This window comes from Ambystoma mexicanum, chromosome 9, assembly GCF_040938575.1.
Source record: "Ambystoma mexicanum isolate Mex_15411 chromosome 9, UKY_AmexF1_1, whole genome shotgun sequence".
NCBI lineage: Eukaryota > Metazoa > Chordata > Amphibia > Caudata > Ambystomatidae > Ambystoma > Ambystoma mexicanum.
Window position 1 is genome coordinate 898161893 of NC_090931.1, and position 20763 is coordinate 898182655.

General features: G+C 45.8%; 1 protein-coding gene across 3 annotated transcripts in view; it reads left to right on the forward strand.

Moving 5' to 3' along the window:
- Window positions 1-20763, forward strand: part of PRMT2 (protein arginine methyltransferase 2) — a 921423-nt gene that overhangs the window by 167347 nt on the left and 733313 nt on the right. For all 3 annotated transcript variants that reach the window (XM_069616030.1, XM_069616031.1, XM_069616029.1), the window contains exon 3: window positions 1394-1579. In XM_069616030.1, the coding sequence (XP_069472131.1) occupies window positions 1394-1579 (186 nt within the window). The remainder of the gene's footprint in view (window positions 1-1393; window positions 1580-20763) is intronic.

Below are 20763 nucleotides of genomic sequence, written 5' to 3' on the forward strand. Positions count from 1 at the left end.
CGTCATAGCACTGAGTATGTTCGTCGTGTGGATTGGTGTATGTATGATCAATGTGCTTGGTGGCACGTGTGTTCTTGCTCGTTGGCTATGTCATCCTGGCATCTCTAATGATGGCGGAATTTGTGGGTGCTGTCTAATCGAGTTGATCCATATGTCGGTGTCAGCTCCACCTGAGGTCCCAGCGCGTGGTTTGATTGACGCGCAGCTTCCCTGGGTGTGTGGGGCATGGCCACGGTGGATCTTGACATCTGGGGCGGCAGCGGGCGGAACGAATTCCTCTCGCGGTGGGTGCTTGGGTCGTGACGTCATAGGCCATGGTCTGGATGGCAATCGGGGGAAGGGATCGTCCCATTTTCCGTCTTCAAAGCCTAGGTGGAGAAGGTGCAGACCGTGCCCAACAGGCGATTGGCATCATTTTGTCCGTTTAAAAAAAAAGAAATCACTGATCTGTGAAATGTTCTTTTTGTAGTAGCTCTGCTTGCCACCAACGGCCGGTTGCAAATTCACGTTGTCCTCTCATCTTGTAATGTTACATAGTAGATATGTCACATATTTCTATGGGGTAGACTGCGAACCAAAATAAGCCCTAGAAATCATTTTCAAAGTGGCCACATATTACACATTTTCAGCAAGCCCAACCCTTTTCTTATGGTAACATTTGGAAATAAAATAAGTTACCATACAAAAGAGGTTTGGGGTGCAGAATCCTACCGGGAAATGCCCACAGTTCCCTAAAGGCCAGTCCAGCCCTGATTGTTCTCCCATCAATTCTGCACTTGCCATTCAGTATTTTTTGTTAAAATACCCCAGGCGACATTGGCGGCAACTCCCCAAGTCATCAACTGTTTGGACAATTATATTTGTAATACTGTTTATTAGCGTCCCGTGCGCTCGTTAAGGGCTAAGTGCACAGAACGGCACTAGTTTTGAGTGCAGAATTTGAGTTCTTGTCAATGGCTACGGTGAGGTATTCTAGACTGATTGACCTCAGTTAGTACTTTTGGACTAGTCGCACGTGTTAGTTTCACGTGGTATGTTGGGACAGCTGCACAGTGTCCTCTGCTTTGGCTGTAGTAAGAAGTTGAAGTTTTTGTCAGAGCAGACTTTGGATGCAACTTTACTGGCTAGTAACTGAATGCAACAGTAAAACTTTGATCACATTAATGTGGGGTGGGGCAGCTGCATGAGTGGAGGAAGGAGCAGGCTGCATGAGTTTCACTGTTTGTCGCATTGCACATTGGGGTCTGCAGAGTGCAGTTGCTAGGTGTTGGAATTGCAGGTTTTGTTAGGTGAGGGAAGTTGGGGGCAGGAGCACAGGCCACCAGGAGTTGGATGGAAGAGTTGCACTTTTTGACATTGTTTTTCATCGTTCGCCATGTTTCTTTTTTCATAGCTGACTTTCTTACAAGGGGACAAACTTCTGGTCTACAAAATTGTTACGTCTGATTGGTTGTGGGCAGAACTCAATGGCCATCAGGGATACGTTCCTGCCAATCACATCAGGAAGACTTCAGAGAAGGCTGAGGAGCCTCAAGACGTTTGGCAGGATGTGGAATATTTCGGCTCTTACGGAACTCTGGTAAGCTCAGAATGTATGTTTTCTTTCGTCTTTCTCCACCATACTATCTTTACAGAAGCTTGCACAATGCGACCGCGGCAGTTTATAGTGATTACGTCGGAAAAAAAGGGGTCGACTTGCAAAACAATCGAATACAAGCCATCGCATACCAAAGCATCGACAACCTATATTTTACAGGTAAAAGTGCAATTCCATCGACATCAGTCCCTCGACGATATACATGGACTGGTTTAAATGGAAATGCACTTTTACTTGCTTTTTTTGTAATTTTAAAATGTTACATGGCGCTGTCCAGGGCTGAAATTTCAGCACTGGCCAGCTCTTTGTAACGTTTTTAAGTATTTCTGTATATTGGGGGGGTCCCCCCAGGCCCACTCCCCCAACCCTAACCCTAATGTAACCCTTAATCTAACCCTAGCCCCAACCCTAACCCTAATGTAACCCTAACCCTAATGTAACCCTTAATCTAACCCTAGCCCCACCCCTAACCCTAATGTAACCCTTAAGCTAACCCTAGCCCAAACCCTAACCCTAATGTAACCCTTAATCTAACCCTAGCCCCAGCCCTAACCCCAACCCTAATGTAACCCTAGCCCCAACCCTAACCCTAATGTAACCCTTAATCTAACCCTAGCCCCAACCCTAATGTAACCCTTAAGATAACCCTAGACCAAACGCTAACCCTAATGTAACCCAAGCCCCAACCCTAACCATCACCCTAATCTAACCCCTAATCATAACATTAAATTTCGATGGATCCATCTAATTTTATTCAACGAAATGGCCATTCTATGGAATGGTATATCGATGGAAAAAATTTGATGGTTTGGTAGATGGATTGTCATTCGATGGAATGACTGGATACCACCGCTGCCAATGTATCCTTCTCAAGCAAGCACCCAATACTCCATCCTCATTATGCACCCATGTTCTTCTCCTTTCTCACTCTTACAAGCATCTCATTCCTACTGTATACTATTTCAAGCAACACAATCCCACTGTTTTCATGTACATCTTCCGCTTCCAATTTTATTCTATCAAGCAAAAAGGTATGAGACAAACCAGTATTCTGCGCTCATCATGAGTTTAAATATATTTAAAGTAACCTGATATCACAATTACTCTAGTATTCATTTAGGATGTAGAACAATGTATAATAATCCCCTTCTATAATATAGTAATCTAGTTACAATCAATCACAAATGGTCTATGAATTGAGTTTAATTATCAGAGCCACAGCCGACACGTGTTTCGACCCATGGTCTTTTTCAAGGCTGAATCTTCTACAGTCACAACAATAATAATACCATATTTAGTGTATACATACCAGGGCCAAAGTTGGGAGACAGAAAAAGGGTACAAACAAAAGACATATGGAAAATTAAAATAAAAAATATTAAATATATAAGTATAATGTTTCATATACTGTCTATGTACCATAGCTATTGGTAAGTTCCTCATTGATACATATTAAAGTCTGTATATTTGTTGAATCACCCATAATCCAAGAAACCAAAAGGGATATAAATAATATCAAAAGAGAATATAAAATAAGTGATCAGGAGACCACCAGGGGGTGCGGATGAATAAGACCAAAGCGATGAAATAGAACTTTTCCTCCGTGCCTGCGGTCTGCTAAACAGGTGCTGAGGTACGGCAGGGCCGGCATACCCAAGTGCCGGAGCCAACCAGTGAATAATAAGTTGGAAGGGGGCTTGGAGCAAAAGCTGAACAGGGCTGCAGGCATGCCAACCGTTGAGCAGTGGCGGACCCGAGGCAATTAACCTTGGAGGCGTTTGGAGGCCTGCGGTAGCAACCCAGAGGGGCCGGGGGCTGGAAACTCCTGGGCGGAAGCTGAGAGGGAGAAAGACTCTGCACTGTGCAGCGTGAAGCAGAGGCCAACGGCGGATATTAATGCTGGCATAAGGGCGCTGAGTTGAACGTCTTGTGTGTGGCAGCTGGAGAGAGAAGTGCGCACCTCGTTTCCTCGGTGAGGAAGGGAATGCTGTGCAGTGCCCTGTGAAGACAGGCAAACCTGGGTGACATCGCTCCAACAGGGACGTAGAGGAGGCGGCCAGACACAAGCTCCGGAACTAGAGAGGAGCAGTGGGACAGCCAAGGCCCGGCAAGGAGTGGGATACCAGGAGCCTGCGGGAGCGATGTTTCATGTATCTGCTGGCTGAGTGAGGTGTGTGACAGAGGACAGGGATGGCTGTCGAGCAAGGGAGTGAAGAGTGCAAGTGGCATGGCGACTGGTGGGGCAGGAACCCAGTGCCCGCAGACCCCAGCGATCCTGTGAGGGAGAGTGCAGTCCAGGGAGGAGCCGGAAAGCACTCCCCATCCTCAGAGAGAGATAGAGAACTAACTGGGAGGGCCCTGGAGACGAGAAGACAGTAGCGGTGTACTCCCTGAGGAGGGCAGAGGAGGTTGTGAGGCCAGTTACCACAAGGGAGGGTGGTAAGGGCCAGACTGGAGGTGTGCAAAGGCGCAACCCAGTAAGGCAGGCTCCAAATAAGAGACTGTTGGTGAGAGAGTGCCCCTGATTTGGCCCCCTAACATTAAGTAGTTCTTGGAGGCGTCTGTGTAAGGGGCAGCGAGGGATGAGGGTGCTGATCCCCCCTGGAGGAAGGGCCCCATGGCTGACCCCCTGCCCACACCCCCTCCAGGAAAACTTTGGAATTGAAAAGGAGCTTCATTGTTGGTTCACGCGGGGAGGAGAGCAGCTGCGCAAGCAAGAAGGAGTGGAGGTAGGAGCCCCTGGGTGAAGGGGGAAGGAAGAGAATCAGCGCCTTGGGCCGAGACAACCAGCAAGGTTAACTGAGGCCTGTGAGCAGTAAAGAAGAAACAGGCTAAGCGGTCAGACAGCAAGGAGCCTGCAGTGATAAGAAGAGGGACTGCTGGGTGTAGCGAATACAGTGTGCAGAGGGGAAGATCTTGTGAAAAGGACAGAGCATCCGAGAGCGCGATGACAAGCATACCAAAGGAGCTGGCCCTGACCCAATTTGCCACAAAGGAGGACATAGGGGGAATTATTGCAGAAATCAGAGAGCTCTGCACGGACATACAGTCCTCCCTTACAGATTTGAAGGAGAGGGTAGGCAAGGTGGAAGATAGAATGGAATGAGTAGAGGCCAACCAACTCGATGCAGATCTAGTGGAAATGCAGTGGTATGCGCGTATGACCGACCTGGAAGTGCAGAGGAGAAAGTGCTTCTAAAGCTTGATGATTTGGAAAATGGGGAGAGGAGGAACAATATTGGAATAATTGGGCTGAAGGAGAAAGATGGTGAAACACCCACGCATGTAGAGTGTGCAGTGCAGGGGATCGTGAATCTCCTGTTCGCATCAGGAGGAGGCAGAACTGTACAGATAGAGCGTGCCCACAGAGGTGGAAGATCCTACAGAAAAGACCTGAGATCAGTGATAGCGAATTTCCTCCGATGTAGAGAGAAGGCAGAAGCGTTGTCAAAGGCTAAAGAGAGGCAAGACATTGACTTCGAGGGCTCCCAGATCAAGATTTTTCAAGACCTCTCAAACATGACTCTGACTAGACACAGAGACTGCCCCCCCTGGTGAAGTGGCTGACGGAGCAGCGGATACGCCACAAATGCGCCTTCCCCTTTGCCTTGCAGTTCGAGGTAGAAACAGTGGACTACAGGATCACAACAGTGCAAGACGCGGCGTAAGCGCTGTGGCATCTCACCGCGTCAGGAAGCCTAGAGGAGATACCCTCTGGGTCGGAGGGCTAGGGAGAGTGAGCAGAGGGAGGGGCGGCACTGCAGCGCCCGTGAAGGGACAGAAATGGAAGGAAATTCAGAAGTATCTAAGGCCCCTCACCAAGGAAGATCCCCTGAGCTTCTGTGCGTGGTGGACATGGTTGTTGGACCAGGAAATAAGCTATTAAGAAACCTGACAGACAGACATGGGGTTCGAGAGAGCTTTCCAAACCTGGACATTGGGGGCAACCTGTCCCAGGTGGCCCTCCGGCAAACAGAAGGCGTCTCACAGTTGTAAATGGTTGATACCAAACTGCGTCCTGGGTCTAAAGGGGTACAGGTGAGGGTAAGGGAAAGCTGGGGAGCAAATACCACACAAACCCGCAAGGATGTGAGAGGTTGTTCTGTTATAAGTTGTTGTTAGTAACAGTTGGGGATAGGGGGGTGGAAGAGGTGTCGGTCCGAAGGCTTGAAGCACAGGCAGGAATTTAAAGCACAGGAGTCGCAGCCAGGAGGGCGGGTGGGATGAGAGATAGTTGAGATGACGCAGCGGACGCGGTGCCCGGTGCTCGTAGTTGGCACCCTCAATGTAAAGGGGCATAACCACCCACGAAAAGATCGCTGGTGGTGCACAAGTTCAGGGTTGGGGGCCTAGAAGTACTCTTCCTTCAGGAAACAAGGTTTAAAGCGGAGGAGGAAAGGCCAATAAGGGAAGCTCACATTGGAGGAGTGTACTGGGCGTCCGGAGATGCAAAGCAGGGGGTGGGAGGCAGAATGATCCTACACAAACCCCTGAAGTTGCGTGACTTAGTAGTGAAGATGCGATGAGAGGGGCCTCTACTGACGGTGGCCAGGCGACCTTCAACGCAGAAGCATTGTCTAAAGTGATGGTGCTGGGAGGTGACCTTGTGATCATAGGGGTTGATTTCAACTCCTGTGCGGATACAGGCTTAGATAGGGTGGCAAACTTGTACCGCAGGAGCAACGGGAGTTAGAACGCGGGTTCCCCTTTGGACTGACTATAGAGGCGAGGGGGCTTGTAGATGCATGGAGGCAGCTGCACCCCACTCAAAAGGGATGCACCTTTTACTCACTGACACATGCTATGCACACAAGCATTGACTGTGTTCTATTGAATGTGGACCAGGGGGAAGGCTGGGGAAGTGTGAACATAGACCGGTGGCAAGGATGGATCATGACAAGCTAAGGGCAGAGATTGATGTGGCGGGCATTAGTAGGGGTGACGTAAGCTGGCAATGCAATGAGTCCCTGTGGAGTCACAGGGTGTTTGACGAGCTGAGATAATAGAATATTTTAAAGCTAATGACACAGCGGAGGTGCACGTGAACATTGTCTGGGAGGTGGCTAAGGCTATGTGGAGGGGATGTTTGATGCGGGAAGGCGTGAGGAAGGAGGAGGAGAGAAACCTTATAGAGGAAGTGCTCAGAAGATAGATCAGAGAAGGTGAAGGGAGACTTCACGAGAGGGCAGGCTATACAGAAACAGATATGCAAAACCTAAGGCTGAAAAGTGTAGAGCTCAGGGCAATAGGGCTGGGAGATGCGCTCCATATGTTCAGATTCCTAAAGCAGAAATATTACAAGAACGGGGATAAAGTGGATGCGCTGCTAGCAGCCAGGTTACGGACACAGCAGACGGAAAGGTGGGTTCAGGCAATCTTAGATGAGAAAGGGGAGACCAAAACTCGGGTGAGCGATATTGCGGCACAATTCGCACCCACAGAAAACGTGCTTAGTACTACCCATGCCACGTAGGGCCTGATAACAAGATTATATGGCTCCATATTGGAGGCGGGAATGAGTGCGCCTCATACACATGAGAAGAAGTGGGAAGAAGGCCTAGGGATAGAGTTGTATGAGTCTCAATGTGTGTGAGCTAGATTTTCTTGACTTGCATATGTATATCTCCAATGGAAGAATAGAAACGTATACTTTTCGTAAAGCAACTGAGGTTAACTGAACACTCTTTGCTAGTAGTTGTCACAGAAAATCAACTGTCAACAGTACACCGCCAAGCAAGTTTCATAGAGCTTGCAGGAATTGTAGTGGAGAACATTTCTTTGAGAAGGAGTGTGAACTGTTATCAGAGAGATTTCAGGCAAGCGGGTATTCAAGTACGAGTATAAGAAAAATGATCAGATGAAAAATATGGACCGCAATGATGGAAGCAGCCTCCAAAAGCAAATCACACCTTACTCGAGGGATGTACATATCCGCACGAGATGCCCCCGGGTGTGCCGCATCGCGGCGTCTCACTGGTTGCCAAGGTATCACGCATACAGAAATGGAGACGCGCACTCGTGCCCGACTTGGATGCCACGTACACAGCTTCCACAGCTTCCATAGTTACAGGTAAGGTATGCATTAGACGCTGCACGGCGGCTCCCATTAGCAACAGAATATAGCGATTTTAATCGCCTTTTGTACATTGATTTCGTTGCAGAGACCATAATCTACAGAGAGTTTGGCATACGATCACCTGCAAAAAGTAATTGAACTGGATTTATTAAAATACAGTGATAGATTTCATGTCCACCATCATGTTAGAACACGTTCCAACCAGCATTGCTTCATACATTTTCAGATCTCGCACAGAGAATTCGAATTATTAAGGTACTTAACTTACCTTTGTTGCACAAATTGTAAGATACCATTACATATTGACATCATGCATCATTAGCCTTTTTATATTTTCTTTACATGTATCCTTCTGACCTTCCATTGGGGTATGTATACCTTAACACAATGATTTCACTAATTATTGATCTTTTTTGGAATTGCTGTAATGTTTGTTTGTTTATTAATTTGTATTGCACGCCGGACCCGAGGGTATCAGGGCGCAGAATGTTACAGGAAGGTTCAAAGCTTGGTTACAGAGGTTATAGTGCAGATAGAGATCAAATTACAAAGGCAAAAATACAATACAAATGGAGACCAATACAGGAAGTGTAATAAAGCAGTGGCAATGCAGTTGCGAGTCATACATACTGGTAAGAGGCAATCGAGGTCAAAGACTGAGGGGCAGGTGACAGGCCTTACTGGTCAAGGGGTTTGAACAAGTTGACAAGTTTCTGTCTGAACTGAGGATATGGCGGGTCTGCTTGTATGGAGGGAGGCAGAGGGTTCCACAACTGGGCCGCTTTCACTGGAAAGCTACAGCCCCCCACCTTGGAAAGTTTGGTTCTTGGGACAGTGAGGCAGTTCTCATTTGCTACTCTAGTGGGCCTAGTTGAGGATTTTCTGCAGAATCGTTCGCTAAGATGGAGGGGGGCCGTGTCATTGAGCATTTGTAAGTAATCAAGGCAGTTTTCAGTTGTATTTTATCACTTGTCGTGAGCCAGTTATTTTGTCTTCTTAATTCGGAGATGTGAACACTCCTAGAGATGCCTAATGCAGCTCTGAGGGCATTGTTCTGGAGAGTTTGAATTCTCTTTGTGATATATTTATTGGAGCCGATAAAGAGAGCGTTACAGTAGTCTAGCTTGGACAGTATAAGGGCTCTGGCGAGGGTGGAGCAGCTGTCTGTAGACTCATTGCCTGCTCTAATGAGTTTACAAGTATGTGCAGTCGTGGATGCCATGGGGCCACCTTGTTTGGTGAACGAAAGGGTGGCGTCAAGGTAGAAGCCTAAAGTTTTAACCTCTTTAGCTACCTTGATGGAGTTGCCATCGATTCTAAAGGAGGAGTAGGCGGATCCTAATTTTTTAAGAGTGGGAGTAGTATCCAGTATAATAAGTTCCGTCTTGTCGTCATTCAGGCATAGACCATGTGTTGCCATCCATGCCCGGATGACGAGTTAGACCCTGTTTACCAAGGCCAACTCCTTGTCGTAATCTCCGGAAAGTGGAAGGAGAATCTGGGTATCATATACATAGTTGGTGCAGGTGATACCAAGATGGTCCAGATCATCGAAGAGGGGCTTGGTGGAAATGTTGTACAGGGTGGGCGAGACGCAGGATCCCTGGGGTACTCCGCAGTTGATTGAGGTAGGGTCAGCAGCAGCAGAGGGAGAGAAGACTCTCATGGTCCTATTACTGAGAAAAGATTCAATCCATGTAATGGCTTTCTTAGAAAAATGGGCAGCTGATTTCAGGTGGCCACAAAGGACTTTGTGGTCAACAAGGTCAAATGCGGCTGAGAGATCTAACAGGAGAAGGAGTGCTGATTTCCCTTTATCCCTGAGCCCGTCAATTTGAGCCTTAAGGTCAATTAAAACAGTTTCAGTTCTGCGTTGGGGACGGAAGCCTGATTGTCGCACTCCTAATAAATGGTTGCATTCAAGAAATATTTGGATTTGTAAATAGGCGACCTTTTCTATTATTTTAAGTAGGAAGGGCACTGTGGTGATGGGTCGGTAGTTGGTCGGGCTAGATGAGTCTAGTGTGTGTTTTTTTTTTTTTAAATGGGCGTACCGAGGACTCTTTGAGGTTGCTTGGGATGGAGCCAGATGTAAAGGAGGCATTGATAAGCTTCAATATGAAAGGTGCCAAATCTCTTGCTGCATCCTTGATGAGTTGAGCAGGGCATTGGTCGCCCTGACAATTCTAGGGTTTGAGTGACAATATTACTCTTTCCGTCTTGAGAATGGAGACCTTGGAGAAGTTGAAACGAGTAAGGGGGTTATGTATGGTCGTAGAGGGGGGTATAGTAATGGGCAAGGTGGGAAGAGATGCTTTTTTTTAATGCAATTTTGTCTTGGAGGGAAGATATTTAGTTGGCGAGGGCAGATTGAATGTTAGTACACCATATTTTATCCTTCGTACAGGTATCTTGTACTAGGATTGAGGTTTCTAATTCTTTTAAGAATTACAAAGAGTTCCTTCATACTGGATTTCCCTTGAGATATTCTGTTATAGATATCACGTTTTGCTAGGCAGATTTATTTTTTATAGAGAGCTGAAATCTTAAGATTAGTTCTATTTTCATGGGGAGGGGAGTAGTCTCTGGGTTATCTCACATTTCCTTTTCTCCAGGCGTAAGGTTTTCAACTGTGGTGTAAACCAGGAGTTAAGGTGTGCTTTGGTTTAGCTGCGTCTCATTTTAAGAGGGGCGATGGAGTCCGACTAAAGATCTAGCATTGATTAATGCTCCTTTGAGATCTGAAGTAGGGTTATCAGATAGAGGTGCAGGGTTAGATATTGCATCTGATGAGTGTGTAGCGGTGCTGGGAGGTTTAGTTTGGGAGTGTGTTGACATGTGTTGGCTATAGCTACTTCGTGCAGGTGCCGGGTTGGGTGTGAGTGTGTCACTCCTAGTGGGGAGGGGATGGGCTGCGCTTATGCTTTTCACAATGATGTCTAGTAGAGGATCTGGCGAGGGGTTCGAACAGTTTGGCTAGTCTCGAACGAATCCTGGTGTTCCTGGAGGCTATGTCACAAGGCCTAGTGGGATACATTGGAGTTAGGATGGGAGTGCCTCGCGCCAACGTGCAAAGTGATTTGCAGTGGTTATGTGAACTGACATTCTGGGTAGTAGTCCAGTTAGTAGAACTTAAAAGCGGGGGCAGGGGAATGCTAGTCATAGTCCAGTTAGTGGAACTTAAATAGGAGGTCCGAGGACTATTAGTAGTTGACAGCAGTTTAGCTCGGGATCCAACTATGAGTAAAGTGCCTACGGCGATCCAAATATATGCAAGGGCAGGCATATTGTTTGCACGAATCGTTATAGGGATAACGTAGGTGCATAAGGTCTGGCCATGTGAACATCTGTTCTAAACAGTAGAGCTTGATATCGGGTATTAGAGATAGTAGCAAGCTAACAAGAGATCCCAAGTTGGTGGTAAGCAGGCTCAAATGTAGGCTTGTAATGTTGAAAATATGTTGAAATAATATGGATATATTGAATATTGGATTTATTTGGATTGCATAAAATAGGGCTCGGTCCTGATGAAGGAGAAATTGTCTCCGAAATGCATTGGCACATGAGCCCTTATTGATGAGGCAGCAGCTAGCCTCACCCATTGATTTTACTTTAGATGAAAACTTCATTTCTTATTTACAAAGAAAAGTCTCTGGAATCATTGAATCTGAAGTAACCGATCATTCATAATGAACTTTGAACATGAGCATATGTAAGAAGATACTCAATTGCATCTGAATTAGTCCAACACAGTGGTAACCCCTATCAGGGGAACATGGTGAGAGTGACTGGATAACTGTGTGTTGTCCACACAGTTTCTTTATGATCTTACATAGGAAATCATGTAGTTTGCAGCCCCCAACTTACCTTTGGGGCAGTCTGGAGAACCTAAGTCTATTTTGAAGGGGTATTCAGTACACTTACATTCACATGGACCTTTGGTTGTCAATTGCACAATATAACACATTTCCTCTATGCATATACACCATAATGTTTTCTTGATAGTAGGGCATACGGTGGATATTAGACTGACAGGGAAAAGATTTACATTCGCATTGTAACTGGTATCTCACAGTGTTTAACACAGGTTAACTACAATTGAAGAATGTTATTGTTAAAGATTGATTTTCGGAGGCCCAATGGTAATTTTCACACGGGCAACTCTGTGCAAATACACCTGATTGCAAGTGGTTTGCTTTATTACTGTGTTGTCACGCGCAACGTGCGTGTGACGTCACATGTTACGAATACAAATATCAGATCCAATATGGCACCCGCCTGCAAATACACACAGGACACACTGGATGCTTCCTAGAAGGACATCCCATTAACTAATAAGATAAGAAGCACATTCTTGATATTCTATTATTTCTGAACACCATTTTGCTTTACATACACAGTTGATCAGGGGGCAGTATTGTATATGATTCCATATGGATATGGTACTTTATTTTCCAGTGGGGTACAATAATTATGTATACTCTGTACCCATAGCCACAAATACTGGCCTATGCAGGTTCATTAATCATTTAGGTGGTTATAACTGCAACATTAAACATTATATAGATTGCAGTAAAAACAAGACATAACTCAGGGGCAACATACATATCGAGCTAGCCTGTTAAAATATATATTTACATATTTTGTTCTGGCCCTTGCAGTTACTAATACAGGACTGACCAACCACATATTGAACATGCTACTAGCGGAATTCAAGGAAAACTGACTCTCTAAGGGGTAAATCCTACTAAGGTTATACTTCATGCAGCTCTCGGGAAGAAACCTTGTCAAAACTTCCCACTTACTTGGCCATTACAATAAGGAATGGTAATTATATACTTAAAGGGTAAGTTTATGCCCATACCATTCTTCAATTCATGGGAGTTTAAGAGAAGATAGCAGAAATGAAGCCAACAGCAATTAAGTAATTCCAATTGCAGAATAATTCAAGCAAGAATATTTGCTGAGTCTATGTAACCTCACTATCATCCACAGCATAGGGTACTAAAGGAAACTAACGCACACAAATAAAGTAACAGACCAATTAGTAGTTAGATGTAGGGACCCAAAACTATTACTAATAAATACATTGCCATGTTGGCATTCTGCATGGGTGTAGCAAAGGGATTTCCCTCTTGTTTATCCACAGGGACTCTTTTATCACTTATTTTATATTCTCTTTTGTGTATTATTGATATCCCTTTTGGTTTCTTGGATTTTGGGTGCTTCAACAAATCTACAGACTTTACTATGTACAAATGGTTACCAATAGGTATGGTTCGTAGACAGTATAGTATATGAAAGATGTAATCGTATTATACTGATATATTTAATAATTTGTATTTTAATTTTCCATATGTCTTTAGTTTAGACCCTTTTACTGTCTCCCAACTTTGGCCCTGGTATGTATACACTAATTATGGTATTGTTATTGGTGTGGCTATAGAGGATTCAGCCTTGAAAAAGACCATGTCGAACCACGTGTCGGCTGTGGCTATGATAATTAAACTCAATTATTTGCCCATTTGTGATTGATTTTTACTAGATTACTATATTTTAGAAGAAAGAGGATTATTATACATTTTTGTACATCCTAAATGAATACTAGAGTAATTGTGATAGCAGGTTACTTTGAATATATTTAAACTCATGATGAGCGCAGAATACTTGTTTATCTCGTACCTTTTCATATATTTTTAGGTCTCGGGTAGGACCTATATTAACTGGGTCTGCACCTCACCCGCAATCACTTAATTTGGTGGCCAAGCACACTCTGAAGCAGTGTACCCTAATTTCTTCTTGCCTATCTTCTACAAGCAGCTCAAGGCTACTGGCTACATCATCCAATTTTGTTCCCAAACCTACCTATTCTCACACAAGCACCTTAAACCTACTGAATGCACACTGGTGTTTGCAGGTAAGAGAAAAATGCTCCCAATGTTTCATCCACTCCTTGTGTCCATCAGATCCGAAGGAAGGTCTGCAAGCTCCCTGTACCCGTGTTTGAAACCGGAATTCAGGGAGTAATTCATGGATTATTTGCGCTGAAAAAAACGGGATTCGTGCGCCATTCTGCCCGCACATCCTCATTTGTTAAACAGGGATTTGCGGGCAGAATGGTGCACAAATCCTGTTTTTTTTGGCGCAAATAATCCATGAATTACTCCCTCTGTGTCAGATTGGAGGCAAAGGAGGGATCTTTTACTCAACCCACTCTTGTCCAGCGACCCAACCTTCTCTATGCCTATCAGACAGATGTTTCTCGTAGGGGGCAGCCTTGTGCCGGGTCCAAGAACAACTGCTTTTTCTCTTCCATTAGTACACAGGGGCAGGGAACAGGGGGTTTACCCAGAAATGTGCTCATTTTATTTCTAAACTATACAACTATAATAAACCGACATATACTGCTTTTCCAACCTTTTCCCACCAGTTTATTTTTCTTTAACTCTGCACCCCCACACAGAGAGAACACACTCAGGACTTTGCTGAAGGAATGACACTCTAAGGCCACTATCTGAGGAGCTATGCAGTAGCAATCTCATACTAAGAACCCTCTGGTAGGAAGCTCTCAGTTAAAGGATATTGTTGTAGGAACCTTGCTCTCATTGAGTAAACCCACACTAGGCACACTGCTCGAAGAATCTTGCATAGAATGCTCGGCGGAAGCACATCCAAGAGCACTGTTGGAGGAAGCTAAGAGCATACATTTGGAGGTAGATCACCAAGAGAACTTTGCTAGTGAAAGCAGGGCTGGACTGCCCCACCGGGACATCCCCGGTAGGCCTCTGGCCTGTAGGGCCTCTTTTTGAGCGGAAGGCTACACATGCACATATTATTAAGCACACTGTGTAATTTCGCCTCGGCTCCGCCTGGGTGCTTTTTGCCTTGAATTGGCTGCCACCACCGAGCGAGGCAGGCACTGTACATGAGGGCCTCCTGGACTGGGCACCGTATTGGAACCGCACGTGCCCTGCTGCAGTCCAGGTTGCGCGCACAGTTAACACATTGGCAGCGCAGGCAGGTCAGCAGTGCAGGCTGCAGGCAGCCGGCCCGGGCTGCATGAGGCCTTGGCAAGCCGCAAGATCGATGTCGATTGACTGTGAGGTAAGCAAGATGCTGAACGTCGCGACGCGACGGCATCACTATCATTAAAGGAACTTTATATCGAGATTGTGTGATCTTTTGCTCAAGGATCTCGTTCCTAGAATAAATAACTCCCCTAGCCTGCGCCTCCGTTAAGTTCCCGTAGGCACTATATTAATTAGCTCCCATCAGCAGGTGGGTGCACAAACGGGGGTCTTCGAGTGACAGCGTGCCAGTCTTCATTGTCAGCCTGAGTGGGCCTAACTGGCATTCTTAGGAATTTCGTTACTAACAGGGGAAATCATTTGTACTCCTGAAAGCGGAAAAATGCTGATGTTGGTACAGCAGCACTGATCATGTTGTGCTTTTTATTGTGAGACACATTAGGTATGAAAAGGCTACAGTGTGTGGTGGTTTGCTCATTCGCCATGCCCAGAATGCAGCATCACAAGAGAATGGATGAGTGGTCTCGAAGGAAGACATTCAACTCAACGGTTCCCTCCCTCGCAACTCACCGTCACCGCCCGACCCCCCCCCCCATGCCCTCCTCAATGCTGCGTGCATGTAGGATACCATGCACGCTTGTGGATGCACACAGAGCGGGGCCTGCCCACGAGCATATTCAGCAACAACAAATGACAATATTGTTTTTCTAACGCTTGTTTTGTAAATATAATGGTGATAAACAAAACTACATGTTCAAGAATGCAAAGCGCGGGTGCCTGAAATGTGCAGAACTGCCTGACTTGGGACGCTCCCCATTTATATAATCATAGTATTTATAAATGTCATTATCCCTCTGTGAGCGCAAGGTACTCACCGCACTGGCTCTAAGGTCTCAATAGTTATCTATGTCAGATGTATTGTTTTTTTTGTAGCCTGTTGGGCGGTAGGAGGGTTTACAATCTGCACTGTGCGCTCTGCAAATCACAGATGATTAGCAGAGGAAGCGCTCAGACACAGGTTTTGTGCGCACATAGCGCTACGTTGGTTGAGCATTCCTTCAACAGGAGGCAGCCTAAGGGTGCTTAAATGCTACAGAATTGCGCGTAGCCAGTGGTTTAACCAAACATGTTATGTTACCCCTAGGGGATTTGTTGAGCACTCGTCCTGTCTGGTTTTCTGCCTAACATGCCAGAGTGTGATGGTTGCGAGTGGGACTGTGTGAACGTAAGCTGGTGGGAGAGATGTGTGCTGGAACTTGTGCACACGATCTGTAAAGATGCTGGTTTATTTTAAAAAAAGAGGTGGTTTTGTTCGCAATGTGTGCAGAGCGATACCACAAACACCAAGGGTTAATCACCTGAGAGGAACCTATCAGCGTTTTATAATGTAGTGTTTCAGAAATTCCAATGTGAAAGACTCAAGCTATGGGATTTACAGGCAAGGTTTGGGCAGAACTCTTTGAGCTCGCTTCAATGAAACCTTACCATCAAACTTTGCGCTCAAAACAAGCATTAGCAAAGCCAGTTTTGGTTTGTGAATAAGGATTAGTCATTTGCCAGGCACTGGTGTTAGATGCCCAGGTACTTGCACCATTTTGTACCTGCTACCATCAATTAATACCGCCACAGGTGTGCCTGGTAAGTGCCTCTGCTGACACAAAAGCCCAAACTGTTGGCATTGCCAATGCTTTTTATATATGTCAGAGTTATGCGCCCAATTGGCGCAAGTGCGATAAATATCAGCAGCTGCGCCTAAATCACCCTGTAGCCGAATGAGAGGTTCCAAATTGGCTGTCGCGCCACTGTGGCCATGCCGAAAGGGGCTCTGCCGTGGACTCTTCCATCCCATACCCACCCCTTTCCAATCCCCCCTACGCCCTGGAAATGGAAGAGGGAATCCGCTTGGGACCTTGGCTCCGAAATGCGTGGTGCCTACTTTCCATGTTTTCATATAAACAGGATCCAAGCTGGTCGCAAGCTTGCAGAGTCCCATGTGTTCCATCTATTACCCCACCCGTAGCATCCGGGGCGTTTAGCACGTGATGCTAATAACTATAATACACCTTTCTGCTGGCCATTACCACTCAGTACAAACCTCAGTATGCAGCATTATTACTTAAATGGAACACTCCTACCCCTCTCATTATGTATGCTCTTTCCAAAGTAGTTTGCAGATAATATAGCACTAAGGGTGAAACTCTAGAACATGCCCCATACTGCAAACCCAGCACTACAATCCCAGGCTCATGCACTTTGGGTAAGTGGTGAAGCTGAGATTTTATCTGAGTCTGCAATTTAGGCACTTAACCACATATCTAACCATCTCAAGTGAATACTGATATGTGTTAAAGCAGTGTCATCCTCATCCTAACATTATATCTTTCTTTTTAAAGATTGCATTAAAAAAAATACACATCACATAACAAACCAACCTTCTAAAATATAAATCATTATAAAAACATGTTAAGCAAAAGAAGTGTGATTGTAGCTTTATTTTCTCCATCATAAAACATGAAGGGCAGCCGGCAGGCCAGACATGTGTCTATGGATGGCTGGTAAAGTCAGGGTTTGGGAACGGGAGCAGGTAGTCCGGTGTCCTTGGTGTTCTCTGAGGAGTTGCAATCATAATGATCCTAATGTGGACCGCCATTCTCTCTCTGGGGCATCACTCCAGCAAGGGGAGGGGGCAGCATGATGCTGTGAAGCACTGGCCAGGTGGCTCTATGTAGTGTAAGGTAATGTGCTATAAAACCGAACGCCCATGCTCAGTGCCAAGCTGCCAGCGTAGGAAACCACTCTGTCTAAAGCAGCACCCATGCACATTTGTGAAAGCACTCCTTTTCCCTGTTTGATACTCATTTTGCCCCCTCTTATATCCAAAAGCAAGGCGCCGGGAAAGTCCATTCACCACCCATACGCTTGAGGATGCAGATTGCCACCACTTAGCCTCCAAGAGTCGTCCTTCTTTCTCACGAAAAGGAATCCCAGACAGGACACATTCCTGCCTATTCCTTTCAATGGAAGCTGACCTCTGTGCCGGGATGCCGTCTCTGCACTACGACTTCTAAGCAAGAGATACTCCAGGGGCATTAGCAACGGTGTAAAGAGGGCCTTTCCAGCAACATTTTAAGCAAGCATTGGCAATGCCAACAGTTTGGCCCTTTGTGTAGACATGGGAAAGGCCCTTGCCAGGCACCGCCGTCGTGGTATTAACAACCCATTGTTGGTAGGAGGTGCAAAATGGTTCGAGTACCTGGGCACCTAATAGCAGTGCCTGGCAAAAGCTTCAAACCTATGCACAAGCCAAAAATATTGGCTTTGCCAATGCTTGTTTTAACAGGGCTTCAGTGAAGGACACATTGTGCTTATAAATCGAGTGGCTGAAGGCAGGCCTGGTAAGACATTTTTATTACACTAGTAACGTGTTTACAGCTCCAATTAAGTCATTCCTCTCTAGCTGTACTCCAATGCAATAGTTTCGGCTTATATGTGGCGCAAGCGACACCCAATAGTCCAAATGACAAATGGGAAAGCCCCTTTAAGCTAGTAGCTTAGATAACGCGCTGCACACTTTTCTCACCTAACATACTGTTATCGCTCTTAAGTCCTATGTTCTTGAGTGTGTGCCATTTAGCCTTCCTGTATATTTCTGGTTTTCGACATTATACAGTTATGACTACAATGACCAGAATGCATATGATGTGAGGATAACAGCCAGGACTGGCTGATTATTTCAAACCTCACAAGAAAAGTCTTTTAGTCATTTTTTACCACTGCAATGCATCTTGTTTTTTATTATTATTAGTTATTTATGTAGCGCTTCTCCTTGCATCTAAGCGCTCGAACCCATGTTGTACAAAATCATCCCTTTCGAAAGGTGAGCACCTTGCCCCGGAGCGATCTTCCCAGTTAGGCAAGACGTGAATAAAAAGTGCAGCCGTGTAAAAAAAGGTGAACACGTTTTTATGGCTACCAATCGCACACAGCGCAGACTATTCTATTGTTAAGTTTTAAAGCAAGGTTTATGCTGTAACGGGCCCCTCCGAGCGAGCTGTAAGGTGCCAGAGAAATGGACTGTTCCCACTCATCATTACACACGTGCACCTGCCATGATAACAACAACGCATTGCTTATATAGCGCTACAAACCCATAGCACTCGGAGCGTTGAAATACCAGAAGACATTACGTCACAGAGTGGTACTTAACTTATAGACCTTGGAAGGATGAAAGGCTGAGATGATCCTGCGGGGATTCGATCCTGCCACAGCAGGATGCACACAAATATCAAGGGCGAGCACTTAGCTCACTGTGCTATCTGACCAGATTAAAAGGAAGCCATGTTGGTGGCTTAAAAGAAAAAGGATGGGAGTGGGGAATTACCTACAGCCTGCAAAGCCCTACTGAAGGGGCGGACTGGCCTATAGGAAACTCTGGAGATTGCCCGCTAGGCCTCTGCACCCTGGGCCTCTTCTGTATGGTAATATATTGTATTTCCACATTTTCTGAAAGGAAAAGGGTTGGGCTTGCTGAAAATGTGTAATACGGGGCCACTTTGAACATTATTTCCAGGGCCTCCTTTGGTTCCCAGTCCACCCCTGAGTGAAAGCCAGCACTTAAGGCACTGCTGGTGGAAACTCAAACTAGGTGTAATGCTGGACCCGTGTTGCAGGCCAAGTAGGGTAATTCAGGAAAGTTAAGGTGCAGGTCGAACAGAGTAGAACAGAGGCAGGAAAGAGTGCAGGATGGCAGTTCTGCATGTTGCGATGTTCAGCCGGGCCTTGGTTGGGTGCATGCTGGCTGGGCTGATGTCAGTAAGGGGGTACCGTTTGCCTTGTTTCTCCTGCTTGCTTTTACTGTGGAGTCGTCATGATTATTTTATTTATTGCTGTGATTCTGTATCTTGCTGTGACCTTCCATACTACTGTGCTCTCAAATTAATATCCGTACATACTACTTCCTATCGCTCCTCCTTCAGCTGCTTTCCTACCTGAGGCAGCAGTTCTCGTTGTGCTACAGGCATCATTCACCTTCCTATGAATGGAACAAGTGCCTGGGATAAAATGTACCAGGGACCTAGGTGCATGACACTTATTGCTGCTGTAGCGTTTCGTTGAAATGATGATGACGATGTTAAGCCAGTCACATTTTTAAAGGTTTTATTAATTTATTTATTGGTTATTTGTGATGTTGGTTATTTGTAATGTGCACTGTACAGCAATGTGTTTTCAAGGCGCATCAAGACAAGGGATGGTGGAAAAAGGTACGAAACAAAACGTTTTTAAAAAGTCTTGAAATGTTCGGAATGTGCAAGTTCTATGGCATGAGTATAGGAGAGAAGGGATGGAGGGGAAGCGCGGGAAGAGGGAGGAACAACAGACAAAACATTCTGACTAGTTTGTGAGAAGATTTAGAATGTGCAAGTGCTGAAACATGACAAAAGGGGGCAATGGGGGAGGAAAGGGAGTATGGGAGGGGGAGAGGTGTGAGGTACATTAACAAGTTAGAAAAAAACTGCAGAAACAAGTAGGTAAATTCCATGTAAGGAAACCAGACATGCAATATGACAATCCGGTATGAGTGTTCTGACTTGAGTGTCGTGTAGACCGATGAGACCTCCGTCCCCAAGTGACGCACAGGGGAACTAAATAGAAACCCGCTGTACGACCTTTGAGGCCACAGGTGAGAGATGTCTTCTCGGATCCACGGAGCCTCTAGGAACACCGATGCTGCTGTCAAGAGGGAATGAGGTTAAGCACCAGGCAAGCACAATACAATAAGGAAAACAAGTAACTAAAGTGTCTTACCTATCTGGTGTAATGGAGACCCAGGTGACCTAGTAGGGAGGTTCGAGGCTCATTAGATGCGGCGGTCCCTGGAATGGTAGAACCGCAGGTTCAGCGTGGATGAAGAGTAGCCACCTGTGGGAGTCAGGGCTGGACTTGAATCCCCAGTAGGGAAAAGGCGTAGAAGATCAGCAAGGTACCAAGGGATGATCCAAAGACAAGTCGAGGTGCAGTCCAAATATCCGGCAACAGGTAAAGAGTTCCAAGCAAAAGTACCA